The 27,785-nt window shown below is 41.6% G+C and overlaps 1 protein-coding gene across 9 annotated transcripts in view; it reads right to left on the bottom strand.

Annotated features, from left to right (window-relative positions):
* rnf213b (ring finger protein 213b) overlaps positions 1-27,785 on the bottom strand; it is a 77,918-nt gene that overhangs the window by 35,051 nt on the left and 15,082 nt on the right. For all 9 annotated transcript variants that reach the window (XR_010451365.1, XR_010451367.1, XR_010451368.1 and 6 more), the window contains exons 26-41: positions 23,889-27,725; positions 23,649-23,785; positions 23,450-23,548; positions 22,840-22,958; positions 22,431-22,733; positions 15,334-15,469; positions 14,877-15,065; positions 14,557-14,690; positions 14,248-14,423; positions 13,866-14,069; positions 13,523-13,710; positions 13,248-13,368; positions 9,676-9,776; positions 8,996-9,175; positions 8,610-8,755; positions 8,169-8,268 (exon numbers count right to left, since the gene is read on the bottom strand). Coding sequence is in view for 3 of the 9 variants with exons in the window: in XM_064933701.1 (XP_064789773.1) it covers positions 8,169-8,268; positions 8,610-8,755; positions 8,996-9,175; positions 9,676-9,776; positions 13,248-13,368; positions 13,523-13,710; positions 13,866-14,069; positions 14,248-14,423; positions 14,557-14,690; positions 14,877-15,065; positions 15,334-15,469; positions 22,431-22,733; positions 22,840-22,958; positions 23,450-23,548; positions 23,649-23,785; positions 23,889-27,725 (6,170 nt within the window). In the remaining 6 variants the exon portion in view is untranslated. The remainder of the gene's footprint in view (positions 1-8,168; positions 8,269-8,609; positions 8,756-8,995; positions 9,176-9,675; positions 9,777-13,247; positions 13,369-13,522; positions 13,711-13,865; positions 14,070-14,247; positions 14,424-14,556; positions 14,691-14,876; positions 15,066-15,333; positions 15,470-22,430; positions 22,734-22,839; positions 22,959-23,449; positions 23,549-23,648; positions 23,786-23,888; positions 27,726-27,785) is intronic.

The following is a 27,785-nucleotide window of genomic DNA, read 5'->3' as shown; positions in this document are numbered from 1 at the left end:
GAGGCATACCAAGAGGAGGATGATGAGGACAACACCACCCTGGAGAGTACAGGCATTCCAGTCAATTCAGGAAGGACACTCAAATTCAAATTGACTTTAATGCTTTTCAATTAGGAAAATTTGGAAATTAAATTATAATTACTTTCTGAATTGAATGGATTTGAAATGTAACTGACCCATTCCCTGATATAAATTCCTTTTTTGAGAAATTAAACTAGGGGTGTGTCATCAACTGAACCCCCCTCAGAGTGCTACATAGGCCTACATGCCTGTCAACAGATGCAGGTGAAAAAGCTGGAGCATATTTAGGCAAAGATTTAGCTATGCTATCAAAAACATTTATATCGCTTACTTAGTCGCTATAAGGATACATCAAAATTGGGATCACCTGATTCATTTAAAAAACATGTATTTAACCAGGTAAGACCCATTGAGTTTAAACACATAGTTTGCGAGGGCGACCTCGCAAGAAGGCAAAACAGGGAAATAGCAGTGTGTACATAAAATATTACAGAAAAATACTAAATGCACACAAAAGAAAGTGTCACCAGATACAGATACAGTGGGGAGAACAAGTATTTGACACACTGCCGATTTTGCAGGTTTTCCCACTTACAAAGCATGTAGAGGTCTGTAATTTTACACTTCAACTGAGGCATAAAGTCAATATCACCATACTCTAGCAGTGATAAAAAAATATATTTTCTGCCTCACATTGAAAAGCAAGATTTGTTCCTAAAATAGAAACCCAATTCCAACTTCAGTTTCGTGGTCAAGTTATCAATGTGCTGTTTAAAATTCAGCTTTTCATCGAACCAAATCCCAAGATACTTATTGGAGGTGACCCTATCAATTTTCTGGTGTTTTATAGTTAAAAATCTGCAAGTGATTCCATCTGTTTACTTTCAGGGAAGAGAAAACCATACATTTGGTTTTCCTTGCATTAAGCACACGTTTCAATTTTAATACTGGCCTTTGAATAACATCAAATGCCAACTAGGTCCTGAAAAGCCTTCTCAATATTAGATGCACTAGAATAAACAATTGTGTCATCAGCATACAAATGGAGATTTGGAGAGTCAATAACTATATCATTTATATACAGTGTAAAAGGGATCGGACCTAAAACTGAGCCCTGGGGAAATCCTTTTGTAAGCCTTCAAAACTCAGATTTCATACCCTCCTGTGCTGTGCTACACACGGTGTTCTGTCAGAAATAACCGAGCAACCACAAATTTATATCAAAGTAACTAGTATTTAATGGAATGTTCAGATCTAATTAAAGCATAGTTTCACTCAAATTCCAGTAGTCATCCAATCAATCAATCAAATGTATTTATAAAGCCCCTTTTACATCAGCAGATGTCAAAGTGCTATATAGAAACCCAACCTAAAACCCCAAACAGCAAGCAATGCAGATGTAGAAGCACGCTGGCTAGGAAAAACTCCCTAGAAAGGCAGGAACCTAGGAAGAAAACTCAGGGCCTCTGTGATAAACGGGCAAAGGACAAGGTCAAACGCATCATAGAGGACCCCACACACAATCTTGCCCAATCTTTCGAGCTGCTGCCTTCCAGATGGAGAACTGTTCAGTAAGAATAGGAGCCAGGCGAGTTTCATTCCATCAGCCCTCGCGTTGCTTTACAGTGGGACATATGCAGGCCCAATACACGGTCGGACAGAAGGCCGCAGAGACTTTGAATATGGAAAAATGTAAATGTGTGACTTGTTTACTAACTCTCCAGTGTTCCGTACTGCATGTAATATAATATTGTGTATGTCTAGTTGTATGCTGACATCACAGAATGAATTTCCATGTAAATAAACAATAAAGTGTTTTGTGTATATAGCCAGGTTATCGTTACACATTGTGTATTTAATATTACATATTACTTTTCTATTGTCTTTCTCTGCATTGTTGGGAAGGGCCCATAAGTACAATGCATTCATAAAGTATTCAGACTGCTTGACTTTTTCTACATTTAGTTACGTTACAGCCTTATTCTAAAATCGATTAACTTCTTGTTGACAGGGGGGCAGTATTGAGTAGCTTGGATGAACAAGGTGCCCAGAGTAAACTGCCTGCTACTCTGTCCCAGATGCTAATATATGCATATTATTAGTAGTATTGGATAGAAAACACTCTGAAGTTTCTAAAACTGTTTGAATGATGTCTGTGAGTATAACATAACTCATATGGGAGGTGAAAACCTGAGGAAAATCCAACCAAGAAGTGGGAAATCTGAGGCTTATAGTTTTTTTTTAACTCAGCCCCTATTGTAAGATACAGTGGGAGAGAGAGTTAGCGGGAGAGAGAACTCTCATTCCATTGCTTTTCTAAAGACATAGGAATTGTCCGGTTGGAACGTTATTGAAGATTCATGATAAAAAACATCCTAAAGATTGATTCTATACTTAGTTTGACAAGTTTCTAAGGGCTGTAACAGAACCCTTTAAAAACTTTTCGTCCGACGTTTGGCGGGACGTGAACGTGCTTTTGGATTAGTTTACCAAACGCCTTAACAAAAGAAGCTATTTGGACATAAATGATGGACATTATCGAACAAAACAAACATTTATTGTGGAACTGCAATTCCTGGGAGTGCATTCTGATGAAGATCATCAAAGGTAAGTGAATATTTATAATGCTATTTATGACTAATGTTGACTACCCAATATGGCGGATATCTTTTTGGCTGCTTTGTTGTCTGAAAGCTGTACTCAGTTGATTGCATGGTTTGCTTTTTCCGTTAACCTCTTGAAACTCTAGGGGCGCTATATCATTTTTGGATAAAAAGACGTGCCCGTTTTAAGCGCAATATTTTGTCACAAAAAGATGCTCGACTATGCATATAATTGATAGCTTTGGAAAGAAAACACTCTTACATTTCCAGAACTGCAAAGATATTCTCTGTGCGTGCCCTAGAACGTGAGCTACAGGCAAAACCAAGATGAAATGGCATCCAGGAAATCAGCAGGATTTTTGAGGCTCCGTTTTCCATTGTCTCCTTATATGGCTGTGAATGCGAGAGGAATGAGCCTGCCCTTTCTGTCGTTTCCCCAAGGTGTCTGCAGCATTGTGACGTATTTGTAGGCATATCATTGGAAGATTGACCATAAGAGACCACATTTACCAGGTGTCTGCCCGGTGTCCTGCGCCGAAATTGGTGCGCAAACCTCAGCTGCAAGTATTTTTCCATGGAATTCAGAGAAGAAAGCAGGCTTCCACGAACGATATATCAATGAAGAGATATGTGAAAAAACACCTTGAGGATTGATTCCAAACAACGTTTGCCATGTTTCGGTCGATATTATGGAGTTAATTCGGAAAAAGTTTGACATTGTTGGTGACTGAATTTTCGGTTAGTTTCGGTAGCCAAATGTGATGTACAAAACGGAACGATTTCTCCTACACGAAGATTCTTTCAGGAGAAACTGAACATTTGCTATGTAACTGAGGGTCTCCTCATTGAAAACATCCGAAGCTCTTCAAAGGTAAATTATTTTATTTATTTGGTTATCTGGTTTTTGTGAAAATGTTGCGTGCTAAATGCTACTCAAAATGCTAAGCTAGCTTAGCATACTCTTACACAAATTAGTGACTTGCTATGGTTCAAAGGCATATTTTGAAAATCTGAGATGACAGTGTTGTTAAGAAAAGGCTAAGCTTGAGAGCAGGCGCATTATTTTCATTTTATTTGCGATTTTCAGAAATCGTTAACGTTACGTTATGCTAATGAGCTTGAGGCTATAACTGGATACAGGTTTTTTTCATAGCCAAACGTGAACAAAACGGAGCGATTTGTCCTACACAAATAATATTTTTTTGAAAAACTGAACATTTGCTATCTAACTGAGAGTCTCCTCATTGAAAACATCTGAAGTTCTTCAAAGGTAAATGATTTTATTTGAATGATTTTCTTGTTTTTGTGAAAATGTTGCTGGCTGAATTCTAGGCTTATAGCTATGTTAGCAATCAATACTCTTACACAAATGCTTGTTTAGCTATGGTTGAAAAGCATATTTTGAAAATCTGAGATGACAGTGTTGTTAACAAAAGTCTAAGCTTGAGAGCAAATATATTTATTTCATTTCATTTGCGATTTTCATGAATAGTTAACGTTGCGTTATGCTAATGAGCTGGAGGCTATAAATAGAATCCCGGATCCGGGATTGCGCGACGCAACAGGTTAAGTTTTTTTGAAATCTGACACAGCGGTTGCATTAAGGAGAAGTATATCTCTAATTCCATGTATAACAGTTGTATTTTCATCAACATTTATAATGAGTAATTCTGTAAATAGATCTGGGTCTCTGCACAATCACCGCATGTTTTAGAACTACTGAACGTAATACGCCAATGTAAAATTAGTTTTTTTTATATAAATATGCACTTTATCGAACAAAACATACATGTATTGTGTAACATGAAGTCCTATGAGTGTCATCTGATGAAGATCATTAAAGGTTAGTGATTAATTTTACCTCTATTTGTGCCTCCTCTCTTTGGCTGGAAAAATGGCTGTGTTTTTCTGTGAGTTGGTGGTGACCTAACATAATAATTTGTGGTGCTTTCGCTGTAAAGCATTTTTTAAACAAGAATTGTATCTTTAAAATGGTGTAAAAATACTTGTATGCTTGAGGAATTTTAATTATGAGATTTTTGTTGTTTTGAATTTGGCGCCCTGCACTTTCACTGGCTGTTGGCGAGGTGGGATGCTGCCGTCCCACATATCCCAGAGAGGTTAAATAAAAATGTCTCATCAATCTACACAAAATACCTCATAATGACAAAGCAAAAACAGTTTTTATAAAAACAGAAACACCTTATTTACATAAGTATTCAGACCCTTTGATATGAGACTCAGGTACAGCTCAGGTGCATCCAGTTCCCACTGATCATCTTGATGTTTGTACAACTTGATTGAATTCCACCTGTGGTAAATTCAATTGATTGGACATGATTTGAAAAAGGCACACACCTGTCTGTATAAGGTCCCGCAAGTGACAGTGCATGTCAGATCAAAAACCAAGCCATAAGGTCGAAAGAATTGTCCGTAGAGCTCCGAGACAGGATTGTGTCGAGGCACAGATCTGGGAAGGGTGCCAAAAAATTTCTGCAGTACTGAAGGTCCCCAAGAACACAATGGCCTCCATCATTCTTAAATGGAAGACGTTTGGAACCACCAAGACTCTTCCTAGAGCTGGCCACCGGGCCAAACTGAGCAATTGGGGGAGAAGGGACTTTGTCAGGGAGGTGACCAAGAACCTGATGGTCACTCTGACAGAGCTCAAGAGTTCCTCTGTGGAGATGGGAGAACCTTACTGAAGGACAACCGTCTCTGCAGCACTCCACCAATCAGGCCTTTATGCTAGAGTGGCCAGATGGAAGCCACTCCTCAGTAAATGGCACATGACACCCTGCTTGGAGTCTCTGGTCTGATGAAACCAAGATTGAGCTCTTTGGCCTGAATACCAAGCGTCACGTCTGGAGGAAACCTGGCCCAATCCCTACGGTGAAGCATGGTGATGGCAGCAACATGCTGTGGCAGGGACTATGAGACTTTTCAGCGGCAGGGACTATGAGACTAGTAAGGATTAAGGAAAAGATGAGCTGAGCAAAGTACAGAGATATCCTTCATGAAAACCTGCACCAGAGCGCTTAGGACCTCAGGCTGAGGCTAAGGTTCACCTTCCAACAGGACAAGGACCCAAGACAATGCAAGAGTGGCTTTGGGACAAGTCTCTGAATGTTCTTGAGTGGCCTAGCCAGAGCAGACTTGAACTCGATCTAACATCTCTGGAGAGACCTGAAAATAGCTGTGCAGCGACACTCCCCATTCATCCTGACAGAGCTTGAGAGGATCTGCAGAGAAGAATGGGAGAAACTCCCCAAATACAGGTATGCCAAGCTTGTAGCGTCATACCCAAGAAGACTCAAGGCTGTAATCGCTGCCAAAGGCGCTTAAAGAAAGTACTGAGTAAAAGGGTCTGAATACTTATGGAAATGTGACATTTCATTTTTTTCTTTTTTAGTTTTTTGTGCAAAATAAAAAATAAAATAAAAACATTTTGCTTTGTCATTATGGGGTATTGTGTGTAGATTGAAGACGGAAACAAACAATTTAATCAATTTTAGAATAAGGCTGTAACGTAACAAAATGTGGGAAAAAACAAGGGGTCTGAATACTTTCTGAATGCACTGTAAGCATTTCAACTGTTAGTCTACACCTGTTGATTACGAAGCATGTGACACAAACATTTTTTTTATTTTTTTTATTTGTGACAGCCGAAAGTCAGCAAGGCTCAGTGCAACATGGCAGTGTTGCCATTTATAAAAGTTGTTGTTTATAATGAAATAAACATGTCTCCAAACTGAAAATATGTGTGTATATTGTACAATCAATTAGTGGGAGAGAGTCTCATATCACATTCATTTGTACATATCCACTATATACATGAATTGCAGCAAAGTTGGTTCCTGTTTCAGTCAAGTCTTTGGTCACGTTCTCGTGGGTCAAACATGTTATGTTTGTTTCTTATATAATGACAAACCAGGGCGTAGGTTTAACTACTTTTAATGAACATATACTTCAGCTAGAAAACTCAATGCTTAGCCATGCAAGGCATTCTTTAACCATCCGCATAGCCTGCTGGGTAACGTAGTCTAAATGTTATTAGCACATAACAACACAAAACAAAAACACCCTAATGATTGGTTGACAATAGAGCTTCCCACAATACAGGTGATGGCTGCAGAATGAAGTTGTTGAAGAGCAACTGTAGAAACTTGCCGCCAAAAATTCATGACCTCATGTTCACACAGTCGACATGTAGACACAACTCTGACTATTTTTATCCTCATAATGCAACACACTTTGAAAAGCGGTGACCATCGACTTGATGATCATCCAAAGGGTTTTGAGAAAGAGGCGAGGAGAGAGGACGCGAGGAGTATGCAATTGAGAAAATGCCCCAATCATTCTACACCTCAACCAGTCAAGGCTCCAGAGTTCCTTCCGGTCTGGAAGCACGCTTTCAAACCTTTTGAACTATAACCGTTTTAAATTTTCATAAAACCTTCATAGACTCCAAAGGCAAAATCTGGATTTGCCGCTGCTCTTTATCCGTTTCAGCTACAAGGACCAACCCAACATTGAAATGTGCAGACCGAATCAACTTAGACGGCTTCAACACAGCTTTTTGCTACCATTCATACTTCATAAACTGTTTTTTTATTTTTTATTTTACCTTCATTTAACTAGAACAAATTCTTATTTTCAATGGCGGCCTAGGAACAGTGAGTTAACTGCCTGTTCAGGGGCAGAATGACAGATTTGTACCTTGTCAGCTCGGAGGTTTGAACTTGCAACCTTCCGGTTACTTGTCCAACGCTCTAACCACTAGGCTACCCTGCCGCCCTCATAAACTGTAAATGACAGAATGCAGGCTTCAACATTCTAAACCGAAATCACTGCCACAAAACCATCAGAATGTTCAAACTAAAACATTTTGAGAGCTTAAAAACCCATTCTATGGCTTATGCTATAGTACAATGTTTGCCAACTCCGGGCCTCGAGTAACCCCAACAGCACAAATTTGTGTTGTAGTCCCACACAAAAACACTGGATTAATCTTGTCAAGAGCTTGATGATCAGTTGACAAGTAAAGTCAGGTGTGCTAGTCCGGGGCCACAACACAAATATGTACTTTTGGGTGTACTGGAGGACCGGAGTTGGGAAACACTGCTTATTACTCACTTTCGCCTACTATACTAGCCCAATATAACCCATTATAATAACTCCACACCTACAAACCACCTCAAAATACAGTAGGTCACTATAACCCCATAGCCTATGAAAACCCTATTACCATCAATACAACTACAATTTGTTTTTAACTTACTCTGGATTTTATTTTTTATAAATACAATAGGGTTAGACCGAATTTGTAAATAAAAATTTGTTCTTAACTGACTTGCCTAGTTAAATAAAGGTTAAATAAATAAAATTAATAAACAATACTTTTGAGCAGTTTTTATCGGTCTTAAAAACAAAAAAGCCATAAAGTGATAGAGTAAGGCCAGCTCTTTCACAGACAATGTGAGAGAAATGTGTGCGTATGTTAGTAGATGTCAGAGTAGAATGTATACTTTGAAGTGCCTGTACCTGTATTGCAGCAGGAGTTTAGGTAGTACAGAGCGGACAACAGGACTGTTGTCAACACACTCTAGGAAGGGAGTGAGCTCTCTGGTCCTGTATACATTCCCTACAAACACACACACATAAATGACAAGTCTCATTCAATGACCTTTCTTAAACAAAATGTTGAACTCTAAAGCTAACATTAGGCTAGCAATACAAATGGCTTTTTGAGATAATATTACTACAAAGATCATACATGCAATATTAGCTAGTGACCCAGCCAGCTAACATTAGCTATCTAGCTAACATTATGCTTTAACTTGCAACGAAAACGACTGTATGACAAAGTTAAAAACATATAATATCAGGCATACAAAATCAGAACATGTAGATGTAATATATGAATTGGCTCCAGCCACTACACAGTAGCTCAAAATGGCTTCCCATCTCCTCCAGGGCACTCACCTTGTGCAGAGATGAGTAGTGAGAAAAGCAGCTCTACGACACCCTCTCTGGGGCTCTCCCCGTCAGACAGACAGAACCGGGAAACCACCTCCAGGAAGAAGGAGTTACAGCAGCCCCTGATCTCTGCATGCTGCCTCAGGGCTGACCTGAGATAACACAGGGGTTTGTCACAGCACTAGAGTCAATCTATTCTCTGGGAATGCTGGACGCTTCACTGAAACACTTACTGACGAAAATATCATCTGTCACATTCATAAAGACCTTTCGACTACCATTTGTATAAACTTTGTGCAGTGTGATGGGGTAAAGACAAATGCCCGCTTCAGAAAAGGTAAATTAGGTAAGATGGTTGAAGGGTGGATGTTGAAGGCCGTTTCTGAACTCACTTGATGGCTTTAGATACAGAGGGTTGGAAGTTTGGTGGCAGGTCTTCCCTGCACTTGGGACAGTAATGCCTGTCTGTCTGGAGGCTGCTCTGGAGGCAGGACCGACAGAAGACATGTCCACAAGGCAGGGTGGATGGCTCTTTGAGCTCTGATAGGCACACTGGGCAATTGATGCCAAACCTAGGAGGTAGAAAGTATCATGAGAAATAAGAAATACAATTATGGCTCAATATACTGTGGAAAATGTCAAGTTTACTGTTAAAGTGATGTGAAACTGAAATCACTGATACACTAAATGGCCAAAAGTATGTGGACAACCCTTCAAATTGGTGTATTTGGCCTGCATAGAGCCCTGACCTCAACCCCATTGAACACCTTTGGGATGAAATAGAACGCCGACTGAGAGCAAGGTCTATTCGCCCAACATCAATGCCCGACCTCACTAATGCTCTTGTGGCTGAATGGAAGCAAATCCCTGCAGAAATCTTACAACATCTAGTGAAAAGCCTCCCCAGAAGAGTTGAGGCTATTATAGCAGCAAAGGTGGGCTCAATTCCATACAAATGCCCATGATTTTTGGAATAAGATGTTCAATGAGCAGGTGTCCACATACTTTTAGCTATGTAGCGTATATTAGTTTAATACAAAACCAAACAATATGATATTGAATTGAGTCTTACCGCAGATCCCCGCTGATGCACTTTTGATGATAGGAGTTGAGGATACGAATCAGCTGCTGCAATGTGTCCACATTCCTCAGATCAGGAGAGTCCTGCATCAGCTGAGAGGAAGAAAAACATAAAAACTGCAAACTGATTCCAACATGTTGAATAGGCCTTGCAGAGTCCTCTTTAAACATGACAAATAATGTGTAATCAATCAAGGGCGGTGGTGTAGTGAGAAGTGGGTACACTCTAATTTTGCCAAATATTTCCTGACTGACCCACCTGGCGAAGGAAAGGCGCCCTGTGTGAAAAATAATTTGACAAAATGTGACATACATTCCGAAATGACCTAAAATTAGGAATCCCATATTGGTCTTTCAAAGACAGGCCAACCCAAGCTGTACTGTGCAGTAGGCTAATAGTAGGTCTACTATTGACATAGATACATGAGAATGTCATCTAAGTCAGAAATCTTTAAAAAAAAATAGTTTTGCTCTCAAAGTCACATTTTATTAAAATAAATTGGATGCTTTAACCTCTACTGGATTAGTGTCCTGATGCACAATATGTGATATTTGACTAGAATGGCATTGAAAACAAAAGCATGTCTTATATGGTCAGAAAGCTTAAATGAGTGTTCATCTAACTGCGGTGTCCAATTTACAGTAGCTATTACAGCGGGAAAAAATACCATGCTATTGTTTGATGTTTGATGATTGTGCACAACTACAAACCACTTTTATCAAGGCAACTGGTTTGATACATTATAGACCGTCAGAGGTGAATGTATTTACATTCACGAATCTTGCTCTGATTTGTTATCCTGAGGGTTCCAGAGATACAACGTAGCGTAGTTTTGTTTGATAAAATACATTTTTATATACTAACACAATCCATGTTGTATACAGCGTTTTACATGAATTCCGACACTTTCAACTTGCAACAAAACAATCTATGAAATCTAACTGGCTAAACCTTGTTTCACCCGGTCAGGTTTGGTTTCTGTGCAATCCTCAGATGCTCTAGAAGGCAACCAGGCCTTGCTTCATCATTCTACATTACGTATTGGCTACACAACAGGTCAATTAGTCCATGGAGGACAGCCATCATTACGCAACAATGAGACGGACAGTGTTCACTTGATTGTCAGTCTCTTGGTCCAATGACCACCTATCGTTTTGAAACATAGCTAGCTAGATAGCCAATGAGCCGGGCTTTACATGAGTATGTGATGAGTATGTGATGCCCTTTGTAGGACTAACGCCCATTGTCCTATGGCTGCGCGCAACGCGATTCATTGTCCATAGAAAATCCATAGGACGCAGGGCAGTTTACATTAAGTTTTCTCAACACTGAAAAATTACAACATGGATCCTAAGAGTGTAAACGCTAAATCAAATTTCAAGTATACTCATTTGGAGGAGATTATTGCAGAAATTGACCGGGAAAGTGACATGAGAAGTCCTGCGCGCAATAAAGATGGGAAGGAAAAGGTAACGTTCCTTTTATATCAGTAAGTAAAATACGTTTTTGCAAAGCTGTCATCAAGGCAAAGGGTGGCTATATATAAAATATTTTATATTTTGATTTGTTAAACACTTTTTTGGTTACTACATGATTTCATATGTTTTCATCCATAGTTTTGATGTCTTCACTATTATTCTACAATTTAGAAAATAGTAAAAATAAAGAAACCCTGGAATGAGTAGGTGTGTCAAAATGTTTGACTGGTATTGTATGTTTATAGATATGTGTTGTGTATTTGATGCAGTGCTCACCCCTGCTAAGATGCTAAGATGCTTAGCAGTGCTCACCCCTGCTAAGATGCTAAGATGCTTAGCAGTGCTCACCCCTGCTAAGATGCTAAGATGCTTAGCAGTGCTCACCCCTGCTAAGATAAAGGTTAAATCAAATAAGAATTCGCAAACTTGAGTTCAAACCAATTTTTGGGGGGTTAAAAAAAAATCCTCAATAGTGGTCGAGAGTAGGACGAGCTGTGACAACTTCAGACACCACATTCAAGTCCTCTATCCCCCACTCATTCAAATGTAGGAATTGGTTCCTCCAGTCTGACCCCTCTGCTGTCTCTGTCTCCACACCGCCTGGCCATATAGAGTGAAGGTTAGTACCGTTTTATGTAGGGAAGCTAATGATCCATCATGTATGACATTCCTGGGGGTGTGTAAATTGTACTTTTTTTATTAACATAGCATTTTTGTATGTTCTCTGTAGTTATGTACTTGGAAATGTATCAATTGACCAATTCGGCCACTTGGGTACATTTGGGCAAACTCGTGAGGGACAGCTGGGAGACTTGATACAAAATATTATGTAGATATCTCATTCTTGAATGTATCAGTCTGAAACTTTGCACATGACTGGACAACACCTAAATTACACCCATCTTCCTAAATCTAAATTACACCCCCAATCTTTTGCATTTCAAAGATGATGCAACAATAATAGAAAATGCATGTTTTTTTGGTTTTATCTTTTACCAGATCTAATGTGTTATATTCTCCTACATTAATTTCACATTTCCACAAACTTTAAAGTGTTTCCTTTCAAATAGTACCATGAATATGCATATCCTTGCTTCAGGTCCTGAGCTACAGGCAGTTAGATTTGGGTATGTCATTTTAGGTGGAAATGGAGATGTAGGGTACAAATGCCTACACCACATCAGGAGACCACTTTTGAGGCTTGGGAAAAATCCACAAAATGTAGATTTGTGTCTAGTTACCCTTTATTCAACTGCAGTTGGCACCTAATATTGTTTGGTCATCGGTGTTTCTGTAGCGCACATAAGATGGAGTTTGCAAAACAAATGGCCACTGCATTGATGCAAATTATGATATATTTCTGTCAGACTACTTTGTAGCTCTAACATTTAATTGAGAAGATTTTTGAGAAAGCCTTTCCATCTACTAGAAGACAGTTAAGCCTATCATTAGCATCACTATATTTTTCCTGTTCCTTCATTGTTTGAAACCTCTGTTTTACTTCATATTATGAGGCATATCTTACCTTTCTTCAAAGTAGCCAAAATCCCACCATAGAAATGTGGAGGCAATTATTTTATAAAGACTTATGCGCTCTCCTGTTCAACTTTCTTTCATTGTCGATCAGCCAAAGGAATTATTTTATTTATATTAGCAGACCATAATAGTTGTTGCATCTTTCGATCTCTCCTCTTTCTAAATTTCTAACCGATATTTCCATCTTGTTCCATGAAATTGCTTGCATGTGCGGTGTGCATTTTAAAAGTGTTTTCCACAAATTGCATTTTGAAACATTTGTGTGTAGGCCTACCAATGTGTGCACATTGCTAGCTTAACATTTCAAGAAATAATAATTTATCAACATTTTAAGTTTAACATTCTGATCTGTTCCATCAGCCTTATTAATAGATACGGTATATACCTCCACCACACTACTTTGATACGCATCCTGGGGATTAAGGGAGTATACACAATGCCCTAAATGTGGGTATATATAGCAAATACCTGCGTATACCCTCCACTACACAACTGCAACGGTGGGGGGATCATTTTGCTAATACTATCTAAACCCAACTTCTCACTTACGCTTTGGAGAAGGCTACAGTGTTTCAGAGCCAGATCCTCCAGACTGGGGTCTATCTGTTTCCCCTCAAACAACACCTGCTGGATGAATGCGGCTACTACAAGCATCCCACGCCAAATAGACCTGAAGGACAGAAGAAGTTGAAGAAGGTGACTAATATAAAAAAAATCTGTATTTTGACTTTATTTGGTATGAATCAATCTACTGATCAACTAATGAGTCAGTCAGTCAATCAATTAATCAAATAATAACTAACTATATCAATCAATGAATCTACCTGATAGAGTCCAGGTGCTGGAGACAGCCAGGGTTGCAGAGGGAGCTGTACTTCTCACCGAATGCTCTATCCAGACATGGCTGTAGGAGCTCCACTCTGCGTAAGAGGGACTCACACTCTGACAGGGACGTCACAGTCTGCAGCTTGGTCCTCTCCACACAAATTCCAAGAGCCAAAATGTCCTCTAGCTGCCACAAAAAAAGATTGTCATCATGCTTTCTTTTTTCCTCCAGGTCGTAACATAATTCATTGAGTGTTGTTCCTTGTGACCAGGAAAAACTTCCAGCCCAAGTTAAACTCTTAACTCTGGACCTTATTTACAGTGTAATTGATGTGATCTCACCATGTCTGTGGGCTTTGTGTGTGGGGCCTGCTGTAAAATGTCTGGGGCCAGCTGTGGCTGCAGCAGCAGGATATGGGACAGAGTGTCCAGTCTGGGAGCATAGTGTCTAACTGCAGCCATCACCCAGGCAGGGGACAGATCAGGGTTAATGGTCATGGAACGCTGGAGTTCAGACACACAGCCCAGCGCCGCTCTGGTCAACACCTGTGTACGGGAACAGGGGTAACCAACTTGAGAAAATATAATGGCAACACTTATGAATGATAATTCATAGTTCATAAATTGTTCATTAATTGACAGTTGTTAGTTTTCCCAATATCTTTTTACTAGACTGTTTTAAAATGTGATGTGAAATGGTATCTCAAGATTCACACAGTCGCACCCTCAGCTCATCTTCAGATTTGATCTTGAAGGAAAGCAGCAGAAAGTCACGCAGGTATCGTTTGTCCAAGTCCAGGTGCTCCTGGTCTGAGAGTTTCCCTATAAGGCTACCGAGCTTGCTACTTGTGGCCGTGCTCACAAACTGGACAATCCTCTGGGTGCTGTCTTCCTCTGTGACTGAGTGAGAGTGAGATTCATTAGTTAGACAATACACTCGTAGCATAATATAATTTATTTAATTCTCGATAGTCCCAATACAGACACATGATTGGGGACATAGATAAACCATGTAACAAAGGTTGTCACTCACCTGGTATAAACTCAGATTCCTCCCACAGGCTTTGGAAGTGCCTTCTAATGAGCCAACTGAAGGGGGCAGCACAGGGGTGTTCCTCACCACCCAACAGTAAGTAATGTTGCACCAAGACCTCCTGGTCTGACCCACTAGAGAAGAAAAGGGAAATTGAATTATACAACTACATATCAGTCAGGTATTTTATTTAGTTATTTTCTTAAATTGAAATCAAAAAGGTTATTGGAACTACTCATAGTGACATTTATACAGACAGATCTCAGCAAGTACAAAACAATTGCCCTTCGGGGACAATACCAATTTACTGAACTAGATACCTGGAGTTTTGTGGTGGTGTAAGGTCCAGAATCTGTCTGTCTGCCAGAATGTCCAACCAAAGCTGTATGAGGGCCTGACTGAGGCCAGCAGAGATCAGCAGGTCCAGGTTTGCATCCCTGTCCAGAACCTCCACCATATAGGCCAGGACTGGAGTCAGGGTGGACTGCAGACAGCGCCATAGGGTGTGTCTTACAGTGAAGGAATACACAGAGAGAACATATCAGACCCAGGAAGTAATACTAAGGAAAGCATCTTCTTATATCAGCTATATATGTACAGCGCACATCAGACCCAGGAAGAAATACTAGAGTTGATATAGGAAGATACCTATCTTCTATCCAAGACAATTGTTATTGTTCATGGTCGGTCATATAAGATGGTGTTGGTGCTCGACAACCTTAGAGTTCTACTTTAAATGGTTCTACTTCTAAAGTGTTGTACCAGGTGTTCTACTACCTCAGAGTGCCCCCCTCCTGGAGAGCCTGGCGTTTCTTGGCTTCTCTGTTCACCCACTCCCCTGGATTGTGAACCAGCTCCTCCCTCTGTACCAGGGTCCCTGCCAGTCTACCCAGCAACACGTTCTGGAAAAGAGCTGTAGGGCACATGAAACAGTATTACCTAAGGGGCAGATCAAAATGTACTGAGGGGGGTGGGTTCAAAGTAGAGAAGGGTTGTCAAACTTTTTGGGGTTGTGTGTTTTTATGGAGGGCACAGGGGAGGGTAGTGCATTTTTTCCCCTCCTGGTTTACATTCACTCTTCAGCTCGTATTTTCCTTACAAACCCCGGCTTGACTTACTTTTGATATTACCCTAATATATTTATTTATATATATATATGTCACACATGAGACCTTGTAACACTAACGTGTCACATGACACCGGGGAGGGAAAATGGCTAATTGGGCCCAATTTGGACATTTTCACTTAGGGGTGTACTCACTTTTGTTGCCAGCGGTTTAGACATAAATGGCTGTGTGTTGAGTTATTTTGAGGGAACAGCAAATTTACACTGTTATACAAGCTGTACACTCACTACTTTACATTGTAGCAAAGGGTCAATTCTTCACTGTTGTCACAAACATGTGAGGGGTGTACTCTTGTGATATACTGTATATATAAAGTTGAAGTTGGAAGTTTACAAACACTTAGGTTGGAGTCATTAACTCGTTTTCAACCAGACCACAAATTTCTTGTCAACAAACTATAGTTTTAGCAAGTCGGTTAGGATATCTACTTTGTTCATGACACAAGTAATTTTTCCAACAATTGTCTACAGACAGATTATTTCACATATAATTCACTGTATCACAATTCCAGTGGGTCAGAAGTTTACATACACGAAGTTGACTGTGCCTTTAAACAGCTTGGAAAATTCCAGAAAATTATGTCATGGTTTCAGAAGCTTCTGATAGGCTAATTGACATCATTTGAGTCATTTGGAGGTGTACCTGTAGATGTATTTTAAGGCCTCTTTGCTTGACATCATGGGAAAATCAAAAGAAATCGGACAAGACCTCAGAAAAGAAATTGTAGACCTCCACAAGTCTGGTTCATCCTTGCGTGCAATTTCCAAACGCCTGAAGGTACCACGTTGATCTGTACAAACAATAGTACGCAAGTATAAATACCATGGGACCACCCAGCCGTCATACTGCTCAGGATGGAGACTCATTCTGTCTCCTAGAGATGAACGTACTTTGGTGCAAAAAGTGCAAATCAATCCCAGAACAACAGCAAAAGGTACAAAAGTACCTATATCCACAGTAAAACAAGTCCTATATCGACATAACCTGAAAGGCCACTCAGCAAGGAAAAAGCCACTGCTCCAAAACCGCCAGAAAAAAGCCAGACCACGGTTTGCAACTGCACATGGACGTTTTGGAGAAATGTCCTCTGGTCTGATGAAACAAAAATAGAACTGGTTGGCCATAATGACCATCGTTATGTTTGGAGGAAAAAGGGGGACGCTTGCAAGCCCAAAGAACATCATCCCAACTGTGAAGCATGGGGGTGGCAGCATCATGTTGTGGAGGTGCTTTGCTGCAGGAGGGACTGGTGTACTTCACAAAATAGATGGATTCATAAGGAAGCAAAATTGTGTGGATATATTGAAGCAACATCTCAAGACATCAGTCAGGAAGTTAAAGCTTGGTCGCAAATGGGTCTTCCAAATGGACAATGACCCCAGACATACTTCCAAAGTTGTGGCAAAATGGCTTAAGGACAACAAAGTCAAGGTATTGGAGTGGCCATCACAAAGCCCTGACCTCAATTCTATAGAACATTTGTGGGCAGAACTGAAAAAGTGTGTGCGAGCAAGGAGGCCTACAAACCTGACTCAGTTACACCAGCTCTGTCAGGAGGAATGGGACAAAATTCACCCAACATTATTGTGGGAAACTTGTGTAAGGCTACCTGAAACATTTGACCCAAGTTAAACAATTTAAATAATCTTTACTAGGATTAAATGTCAGGAATTGCGAAAAACTGAGTTGAAATGTATTTGGCTCAGGTGTATGTAAAGTTCCGAGCAGCAGGCAGCTGTATACTCTGCACTGACAGACAAGACCCTGAAAAATAAAGACATTGTCAGATGGTAGGGAGACATCGCCTCCCTACCATTGAGGAAGTACAGTTCCCGCTCAGCCCAGTCAAAACTGTTCGCTGCTCTGGCCCCCCAATGGTGGAACAAACTCCCTCACGACGCCAGGACAGCGGAGTCAATCACCACCTTCCGGAGACACCTGAAACCCCACCTCTTCAAGGAATACCTAGGATAAGATAAGTAATCCTTCTCACCACCCCCCCCCCCCTTAATGATTTAGATGCACTATTGTAAAGTGGCTGTTCCACTGGATGTCAGAAGGTGAATTCACCAATTTGTAAGTCGCTCTGGATAAGAGCGTCTGCTAAATGACTTAAATGTAAATGTAAATTGTCACCTTGTCTGATGACTTGAAAGTGGCAGAGGAGGTCCTCCAGGTGCTCAAACCCCTCAAAACGGTTACAACCCTATTTTTTTCCGGTTACTAGTCCAACGCTCTAACCACTAGGCTACCCTGCCTCCCCTATTGAGCACTGAAACAGTCTGTGTCCATGATCCTACCTCTGAAAACAAGGATTCTACAATCCATGGCTCCAAGTGAGGAAGCCCGCGCCACCACCAATGTACAGGACTACCTTCATAGATCTACTTCACTGGATCCAAGGTTCAAGTCCCTGTCTCACCTAGACCCTTCCCTACGCCAGAGGACATACAGTGATCTCATCACTGACATTGTGGCCACTGAAGAGGTAAAGAAAATTAGTGAATGACTTAAATAATAAATATACTGCAGTCTAATCTTAGTCTATGCTATTGCTATTAGAATTATCAATTTTTTATTTGGAATAATAATGGCTTTTATTAAATGTTATTGTCACAATTATAAACTCAGCAAAAAAAGAGGGTCCTGAAAAAGGGATGTTTGTCTATCAAAGATAATTTGTAAAAATCCAAATAACTTCACAGATCTTCATTGTAAAGGGTTTAAACACTGTTTCCCATGCTTGTTCAATGAACCATAAACAATTAATGAACATGCACCTGCGGAACAGTCGTTAAGACACTAACAGCTTACAGACAGTAGGCAATTAAGGTCACAGTTATGACAACTTAGGATACTAAAGGGGCCTTTCTACTGACTCTGAAAAACACAAAAATAAAGATGCCCAGGGTCCCTGCTCATCTGCGTGAACATGCAAGGAGGCATGAGGACTGAAGATGTGGCCAGGGCAATACATTGCAATGTCCGTACTGTGAGACGCCTAAGACAGCGCTACAGGGAGACAGGACGGACAGCTGATCGTCCTCGCAGTGGCAGACCACGTGTAACAACACCTGCACAGTATCGGTACATCCGAACATCACGCCTGCGGGACAGGTACAGGATGGCAACAACAACTGCCCGAGTTACACCAGCAACGCACAATCCCTCCATCAGTGCTCAGGCTGTCCACAATAGGCTGAGAGAGGCTGGACTGAGGGCTTGTAGGCCTGTTGTAAGGCAGGTCCTCACCAGACATCACCGTCAACAACGTCACCTATGGGCACAAACCCACCGTCGCTGAACCAGACAGGACTGGCAAAAAGTGATCTTCACTGACGAGTCCCGGTTTTGTCTCACCAGGAGTGATGGTCGGATTCGCGTTTATCATCGAAGGAATGAGCGTTACACCGAGGCCTGTACTCGGGATCGATTTGGAGGTGGAGGGTCTGTCATGGTCTGGGGCAGTGTGTCACTGAGGTTGTTGTCATTGCAGGCAATCTCAATGTTGTGTGTTACGGGGAAGACATCCTCCCTCATGTGGTACCCTTCCTGCAGGCTTATCCTGACATCACAATGCCACCAGCCATACTGCTCGTTCTGTGCGTGATTTCCTACAATACAGGAATGTCAGTGTTCTGCCATGGCCAGCAAAAAGCCAGGATCTCAATCCCATTGAGCATGTCTGGGACCTGTTGGATTGGAGGGTGAGGGCTTGGACCATTCCCCCCAGAAATGTCCGGGAACTTGCAGGTGCCTTGGTGGAAGAATGGGATTACATCTCACATCAAGAACTGGCAGATCTGGTGCAGTCCACGAGGAGGAGATGCACTGCAGTATTGTTATGGGATTGTTTTTAATCAATAATGACCAAATGAGGTATACTGCACTATAACTGGCAAGAATTCTACCCTGTCTTTCTTGTAGTATTAAATAATGTTTGTTCATTAGGAAGGGGTTATATGGCATGTACCTAAGGAAGAAAGGAATGTATGTGGGGGTAGAAAGAGAACGGAGGGGAGCATTAACCTATGTTGGAACCGACCGGGATGTAAATCTGTGGAGATAAGAGAGGACAGGGAGAGGTCCTCCAGAGTTCTAGTGTCTGCGGGAGCCTGGAACTGTCAGCTGAGGGGTTATAAACTGTGGTGAGACTCATGAGAAAATCCCTATATTGGTGTGTATGTATGTGCGTAGTTTAGGATGGTATAAAAAGGAATGTATTTGTAAAAACTTGAGAGCTCTCGCAAATCAATTTGGATCTGATCAATTGTGAGCTGGGAATTCTGTCTGTTTTATTTAAGATCAGAACTTTACAACCTCTGGGTATCAGACAGAGAAAGATAATTGGAAGTTATGAACATTGATTACAAAATTACTTGAAAAGTAATTAATGCAGCTGGGGGTCACACCAGATACTGACCCCCCCAACCCCCCTTTGTTCAGGGACACATTATTCCATTTCTGTTCGTCACATGTCTGTGGAACTTGTTCAGTTTGTCTGTTGAATCTTGTTATGTTCATGCAAATATTTACACATGTCAAGTTTGCTGAAAATAAATGCAGTTGACAGCGAGGATTTCTTTTTCTGCTGAGTTTAGTTCTATGAAATATGAAAATATATAATTAGTTAGTTTAATAGATCAAGTCATTTTTTTCTGCAGGGTCAAGCCACAGAGCCGAAAGCAGCAGACTGAGGCATCTCCTCCATAAAATAATTAGGCCATGAAGGAGCTTTTCGGGGAGACCTTTGCGAGCAAGGACACAGGCAAGACATTTGCCAACTGTATCAACGATGAGGAGGCATCCCACAGGGCAGCAAGCGTCATTCTAGTGGATGGTGATCTACTGACATGGTGGAAAAGCAATGAGTGTAAATACTCTCACATTGCTATGACGGCAAGACGTAACCTGGCTGTGCCTGGCTCTTCAGTTCCTAGCGAGAGGGTGTTCTCCACGGCAGGAGACATAGTGACTGCAAAGAGGTCTACCCTCTCCCCAGACAATGTAGTCATCCTCATCTCTTTGAAAAATGATTTGAATTTATTAGCGCAGGTCTGCTTTGCTTCCTTTCTTTTTAAACTTTTTTTATGATGTGGACACAGGCTATTTTTTTCATTCACTATTGTTCAAAGGAAGAAGGTATCATGCCTCATATTGCACTTTAATTTAACAATTGAGTATTGAATATTTTATTTTAAGATTTTATTTAAACATTGAAAGTTCCTTGCTTTAAGTGTTCTTTAAGTAATAAATGGAAAGCAAAGTTATTTGTCTCCCCTTTTTTCTGATCTGAAAAATGATCCGATCCATTATACACACTACCAGTCAAACGTTTGTTCACATTTACTCAGGTGGGTTTTTCTTTATTATTATTATTATTTTCTACATGTGTAGAATAATAGTGAAGACATCAAAACAAAGGGTGGCTACTTTGAAGAATCTCAAATATATTTTGATTTTTTTTTTAACACTTTTTTGGTTACTACATGATTCCATATGCGTTATTTAATAGTTTGTTTTCACTATTCTACAATGTAGAAAATAGTCAAATAAAATAAAAACTTGAATGAATAGGTGTCCAAACTTCTGACTGGTACTATTTATAATTTTTATTAAAATATGAATGAATATCATACAGTAGACACCTAAGCCTATAGTCCTTTACATGCAATGGGCTGATACATTTAGTGCTCAAATCTCTGCCAGCTGAACCGTGAGGTGGACAATAATTGTTTTAGGAAAGTACCCTCCCAAAAAATTGTCTGTAAAGTTTTGCATATGCTACACATAAAGACTCTGGCAAGTGTTCTAGTCCAGTGTCACTTTGATTATTCCTGCACATCATGGTTCACCAGCAGCCCCAAACATCTCAAGAATAACCTACCAACCAAACAAGCTTATAAGAATTGCAATTAAACTCCTCCCCTCATACTATGTAGGTTGAGCATTTTTTGGTCTCTATCTCTAATGTGTCTGTATTTATGTAATTGTATATGTATTCATGTAAATAATAGGGACCACAATGGAAATAAGTCCCCAAATGTATTGTGCAATCCCGGTCACTTCTTATCTTTGTGTATATATGTATTTTTTAAACTTGCAAATAAAATCAATCAATCCAAAGTGTGCAGCGGCCAATTGATGAATGGAAAGAAACATCTGTTACAAAACACCAACAAGTTGAATGAGATGCATTTTCTGTTTGTCAAGATAGACAGTCTATTTATTGTGGTGTTGAAAACACAAACCATGATATTGAAGTGCCCGAAGTTGGTATGCTTTGGTTATCGGTTGTGTGGTGCATTGGCACAGAAAACTGATGGTGGAAAATTTGTTGCATATATTTTATATCATTATAAATATGACATCAAAATGTTGGAAATCTGATTTCCCCCAAGCTGATCATTGTCTGCAGCCGGCTCTGATTGTAGTGTAATGAAACAGGCAGGGAGAGTTAGCTCATCAGTTGTGGTCGGCGAACCCTAAACCTTACCTTCTGGCCCGTAGCCCTGCGTGGCATCGACTGTGCCACAAATCGACTGTGCCTCCCCCCCAGTAAATTTCGATCTGTGCCTAAGCTTTCACTTCACTGTAGACAGTATATGCAGTACACTCAGGCAGTTTTCCACTGTGTTTGTATACTTTAGTAACATGATGGCTGTATGTGAGAATCGCATCAAAAACAGCAATAAAGAGCAATGAAGTTCAAGAGCAGTAAAATAATGTCAAGGACTGTCTATTTACCTCCCATCTCTCCGTGGTTCTCTCCAAGAAGCCCCAGCAGTATGTTCATGCGCTGCATGCTCCTGGAGGTCAGGTCATTGGGGTCTCTCAGCAAACCCACTGCTTTCTGAACGCAGGACCTCACCAGGGATAAACTGTGCAGGTGTGCCGTCTCTGCTTGGGCATTAACAGACTCACAGGTCTCTATACCTGACTGTGCAGGTGGGACAAGCTTGCTGATTGGCATTCCACAGAAAACTGACAAGTTCAAGCTCATGTCTTCTGTGTCCCTGAGGTCATCAATGTGCACTGAAAGCCAGACACCTGGAAACAAAACAAACCATAAACACACACATATTAATGGATATATGCAATAGTCAACAGCACATCACTGTACATTAGCCTTGCCAGACTGGAAACTGTAACTCACCTCCTTGGAAGCCTATGTACTGAGAACCTCCACTCTGAATGCGGGACAGCTTGGTGATGAAGACCACATAACATGACTGATCTGATTCCAGTGTTATCAGGTAGTTCAGTGTGCAGTACCTGGACACACACAGTGTGATAAGGTTAGTTTCACTGAGGGATTGTAACAACTATATCTATTCAGCACTGGATTGACCCACTATTTTTAACCACATAGATTAACTTTTAAACAAATATTATAATTTGCCAATTTTGTTTAAAGGAGCAACAGTATATGGAATATTTTTGCATTGTAATTTCAGAGAATGTCCAAAATATGTCTACATTAATAGTGGAATGATAGTGTTAAAAAAACAAATGCCCAAAACATTATTTGGCCCACACAAAATTGCATTCTAATGGTGCAGCCTTCTTATTGGACCGTCTCTTGTTGCCAAGTTGACTGGGGCCAGCAAAGGGCAAGCGTCCAAGAGTTGTGTTGAAGGCAGGCTGTGTTGTTGCAATTTACCTCATTTCCACAAGGGGCCAGCGTTTAACATAGTATTGGTCATCGTGTTAAAAGATTACTAATTGAGAACATCTCAAACAAAATAAGATACAAAAAAAAGTACTTTGCTGATGCTATCAGCTCGTCGCTACAGTGAGAGTCCTCTATGTCCATCTGAACGACCAGAATACGGATGGACGGACCAGCATCTTGTAGGAAGGCGCTAAAGCAGTCAAGGAGAGACAATGTGAGAGTGATGAAAACAGCTCGAGAGAAAAACCCAAGTATATAACTTGTGGTGTTAAGATATAGTGGAGTTGTACCGTATCTTGCTGCAGAAGGAGACCTCAGTGTCAAATTGGTGAAGAGACAGCAGGAGGAACGTTTGGGTGTGCAGGCCCAGAGCGTGAGCCAACCCTCGCACGTCAGATTTGGTGAGCAAACTGGAGAATGTGGTGACCTTACAAAATGGAAGAATAAACAGTGTTGGTGAAGTAAACTGGTACTGTAAACTGTACTGGTATTATTTGGGTTCACAAATATTTTTATGTTACTCTACTTACTTCAATAAACTTGCTGGAGTTATCTGACGACAAGTGGCTCTTCATGAAGTCCCTTAGTGAGTGATTATGCTGATGATGAAAGTACATCTTCTGAAGTCTCTCTTTCTCCTGATTTCCAAGGTCTGTATACTTCAGCCTTAGCACTGAGTCAGGTGTGGCACAATTCAACAGGTAACCCTTGGCTGATTCAAATACCTTCTCTTCCTCATCTGTCCCTTTAGACTGACTGTTTCCTGTCTCCACATAATCTTTATCTGCATCCATTGCCATGTAATCATCATCTACTTTGCTATTGGTAGTTGTGCATGCCGGTTCTCCATCTTGATCATATTCCACCTCCATGAGAACATTATCCTCAGCCTCATCCATTGAAATGTTCTTCTCTTCATCATCAGCATCCATATCCATAACACAAGGATCAGCCCCTTCTTTCTGTCTTTGCTCACCTGTCTCATTTGCTTCCACATCCCCCAGAGGCTCATCTCCTTCATCCTTGTGTTGCTGGTCCACAGCCGGATCCCTCTGATGCTCCCTACTCTCCAGGGCCTGCAAGAGAGCACTGGCACAGGCATCCCCATGGAAACCAACAAAAACATCAGACAGTTGGAAATCTTCTGACACCACAGTGCCAGAGAAGTCCTGCACCCACTCTTTGAGTTTGGCCAGAACCCTGTGCTGCCAGGGAGTCAGGTCTGTGCTTCTGTCCACCCTGTGTTTTTCCAGCCTGTTGATGAGTGGCACTGGGAATTGTGTGTAGACCTTCATCTGGTCCTCTATCACCACCAGCCTGAAGTCCCTGTGGACACGACACTTTACCCTGTGGGACCCCAGCCCCAGATCCACATACTGCTGCTCACTCAGGTAGACATAGTACTGGTTCAAGGCATCGTACAGGCTCTCATAGAGGTTCTGTAGGTTCAGAAGGATAACAGTACGGCCTGTTTCCATGCAGGTCTTCACCCGGTTCACATTTCGGCATATCTGGGCATATTCCTGATCCTTGGGAAAGCCTGAGCCAAACACAATCTCAGGGGATGCATAGTCTGCCATGGCAAATACTTGCTGCTGAAGGATATGGAGGGCTGCATTGTTGGTGGTTAGAAGAAGGAGGTACCGGCTTTCTTGGTTGTTGTCTCGGGCAAGATTTTGTTCAACCATTTGCAGAGTACTTGGTCTGGGAACTTCTCTGAGGTTCTGGGAGACATCTTGGAAGAAAATTACAGGATCAAAGTCTTCCGGTTGTCCACTGAAGTTACGCAAGATGGCTTCTGCCAACTCTCTGTCATTTGGTTCTTTTTCTGAACATTTGACTGTAGCAAAAAGCATTTTCACCAAACTGTAATAGTCTCTAAGACCAAAGAACTGGTTCTTCGCTGTCTCTTTACAAATATTCAAAAAGGACTTCGCTAACAGTGGAAAGAGGTGTTTGATTTTCAGAAGAATTGGGATGGAGGATGAGCAGATCCCTTTGGCTGTTTCCACCAGCTCATCCTCACTCGGATCCCACCGAGACACAAAGATCCCCCTGTTCATCTTTGCTGGGTCCAGAGCCCAGTTTGAGATCCCAACAAACCCAACCTTCATGTATGGGTCTGGCCTGTCATTGTCAATGCAGCCATCCTCCAAGAGGGGATGAAGGGTCTTCAAGGGCATCTGTGGGGAGTCTTCTGCTAACCCAATCTCATCCAGCACCACCACTGACACATATTCATCCATGTTTTTGTCTTTCTGGAATCGGGCACAGTTCCTGAAAGTTCCGATGATTCCCTCAGGGCTGGAGTGAGGACTGCACTGGAAGGAGACCATGTGCACCTGCTTGAGCTTCTGGAAGAGGCTACAGTGGGACGCTTGGCCCTGCATGGCGTCCGCAACCACCGTCTTGGCCAGGGACTTAGAGCTCCCTGGTTTGCCAACCAGAAAGAGTGGAATCCTGAGCTCAATGCAGACCACCATGAGGAACACGTTCTCTTTGAGCGCTATGTTCTTGGCCACTGTCTCCCTTGTCTCTATGTTCTCGAGGAAGAAGTCTTGACATGACGAAATCACCTGCTGCAGTGATTCTGGGGTGTTCAGCGGTTCTGGGAAGTGTTGACTGATAGCTGATAAGTACTGCTTCTTTGAAACCAGAGATGGGTAGTAGCACACTCCCACTGCAAGTGCCAGGCACTTCAAAGTCCTCTGAACGCTGGAATCATTGGAATCAGGGAACAGGTCGTTGCTATGGTGGTAAAACCATACTAGCACCTTTATGGACCTCTCCACGTCTCTCAGACTCACAAAACTGCACTCGTTCTTTCGATTACGCATGTAACTTTGAGAGGCTGCCAACACACCTGATATTATATTGCCACACGCCACAGGCAAATCATGATCCTTGGCTTGCTTTTGGACAATCTGTCTGATGTAGGAGAGCTCAGTGGAATTGCTCAACTGACCAAAGTCCCAGACCAAAGGAGCCATGCTAGGAGGCAGTGGATGGACCCGGTACACTAGCTGCCTCAAAGGGACTTTGCCAAGACAGTCTTCTGTTTCTCCTGCCTTCACTCTGTATCCCAACCCAGCACGTTCCAAGCGCTCCACCATTTCAGGAGAGTGCCTCCGATAAGGGTTGCAGGCAGCGATTATCTTTAGGCCAGTATTCGCCTTCAGGGGCTGTCCTTGCACAGTTCTGTCACACAGAACTTCTTTTATAGCAAATATGGATTCCGTGGTGTTGGCTTCGTCGAAAAACAAAACAGTGTCCAGTTTGTGTGTTTTCAGGTTGATATCTGCCTGTCTCTCTGCCTCCCTCACCTTTCTGTAGATCATCTCAGCTGTGGTTCCACCATGCACTTTTACCAGCTTCATGTTTTCTACCTCTCTGTTTTCCCTTTGGAGATCACAGAGGAAACGGACCAATCGGGTCTTCCCACAGCCGGTCTCTCCCATGATGATGACAGGGATTCCACAACGGAACCTCATGTGAATGGCTAGCATCTTCATCACGTTATCCGCAGTGAGCTCATAGGTCGGGTCTGGATCAAATGTCCCCTTCATCATCCCTTTCTTGGCACCAACAACACGTGAAATCCTCTTGATCTTTTCTGCTCTGGGCAAACCATCAAAGTCTTCAGTGAGCGAGATCCCTTGCCGCTGAAGGCCCTGTAGAAGTTCATGAGTCATCACATCTCCCATCAACACTGCATGGCTCTGAGGATCGACTGCATTGAGAGTGTTTCCGACAGGACTTCTCATCACATGAAAGCCCAAGAATGACATCGAGAAGTGGTCCGCATTGAAGAAAATGTATGGATGAGACTCGCGTTCCCAACGCTTACGAATGGTCAAACGGGCCAGAAGGTCATCTCCTTGGTTGTCATCAAGGAGCAGAGAGGGACTCTGGTCAGAAGTATCCATAGACGGTGAAGCAAAATCCCGTGCCATCCGGATCATGAATTTCACGATGAAGCCCTTGAAACCCCGCAGGTGTTCAGCAAGGAAGTCTGGGTCACAGAAAACTGACTTCTCACAGTCTTTCAACTGCAAATTTAGGAACCAGGTGAAGTTTTTGAGCTCAGCCCATGACGGATCTTTCAATCCACAGTTTGCCAGAAGGTGATGTAGACAGTCAATAGGATCCCCCTCTCTGGATCCTTCTCGGTGATAAAATGGATCCAGGTTCTCATTTCTGTTGAATCGTTTCAAGAACTGATAAGGCCTCTGAATCCCTCCACTGGCAAACTCCTGCTCATCCATCAGTGGGTCTAAGGTTCTCCGTTTTGTCAACAACAACTTCTTCACCTCCTTCGGTGGTCTGCATTGGATGGTAGGTAGAATGTCAAGAAGTCCAACTCTCATCTATGGAAAAAACAAGATCACATTACATATATGAGGAAGGATAGAAACAGATGAGACCCA

Source organism: Oncorhynchus masou, chromosome 24, assembly GCF_036934945.1.
Source record: "Oncorhynchus masou masou isolate Uvic2021 chromosome 24, UVic_Omas_1.1, whole genome shotgun sequence".
NCBI classification, from domain to species: Eukaryota; Metazoa; Chordata; class Actinopteri; order Salmoniformes; family Salmonidae; genus Oncorhynchus; species Oncorhynchus masou.
Note: the sequence above shows the minus strand (reverse complement) of the source record. Positions and strands in the feature narration are given on the sequence as shown.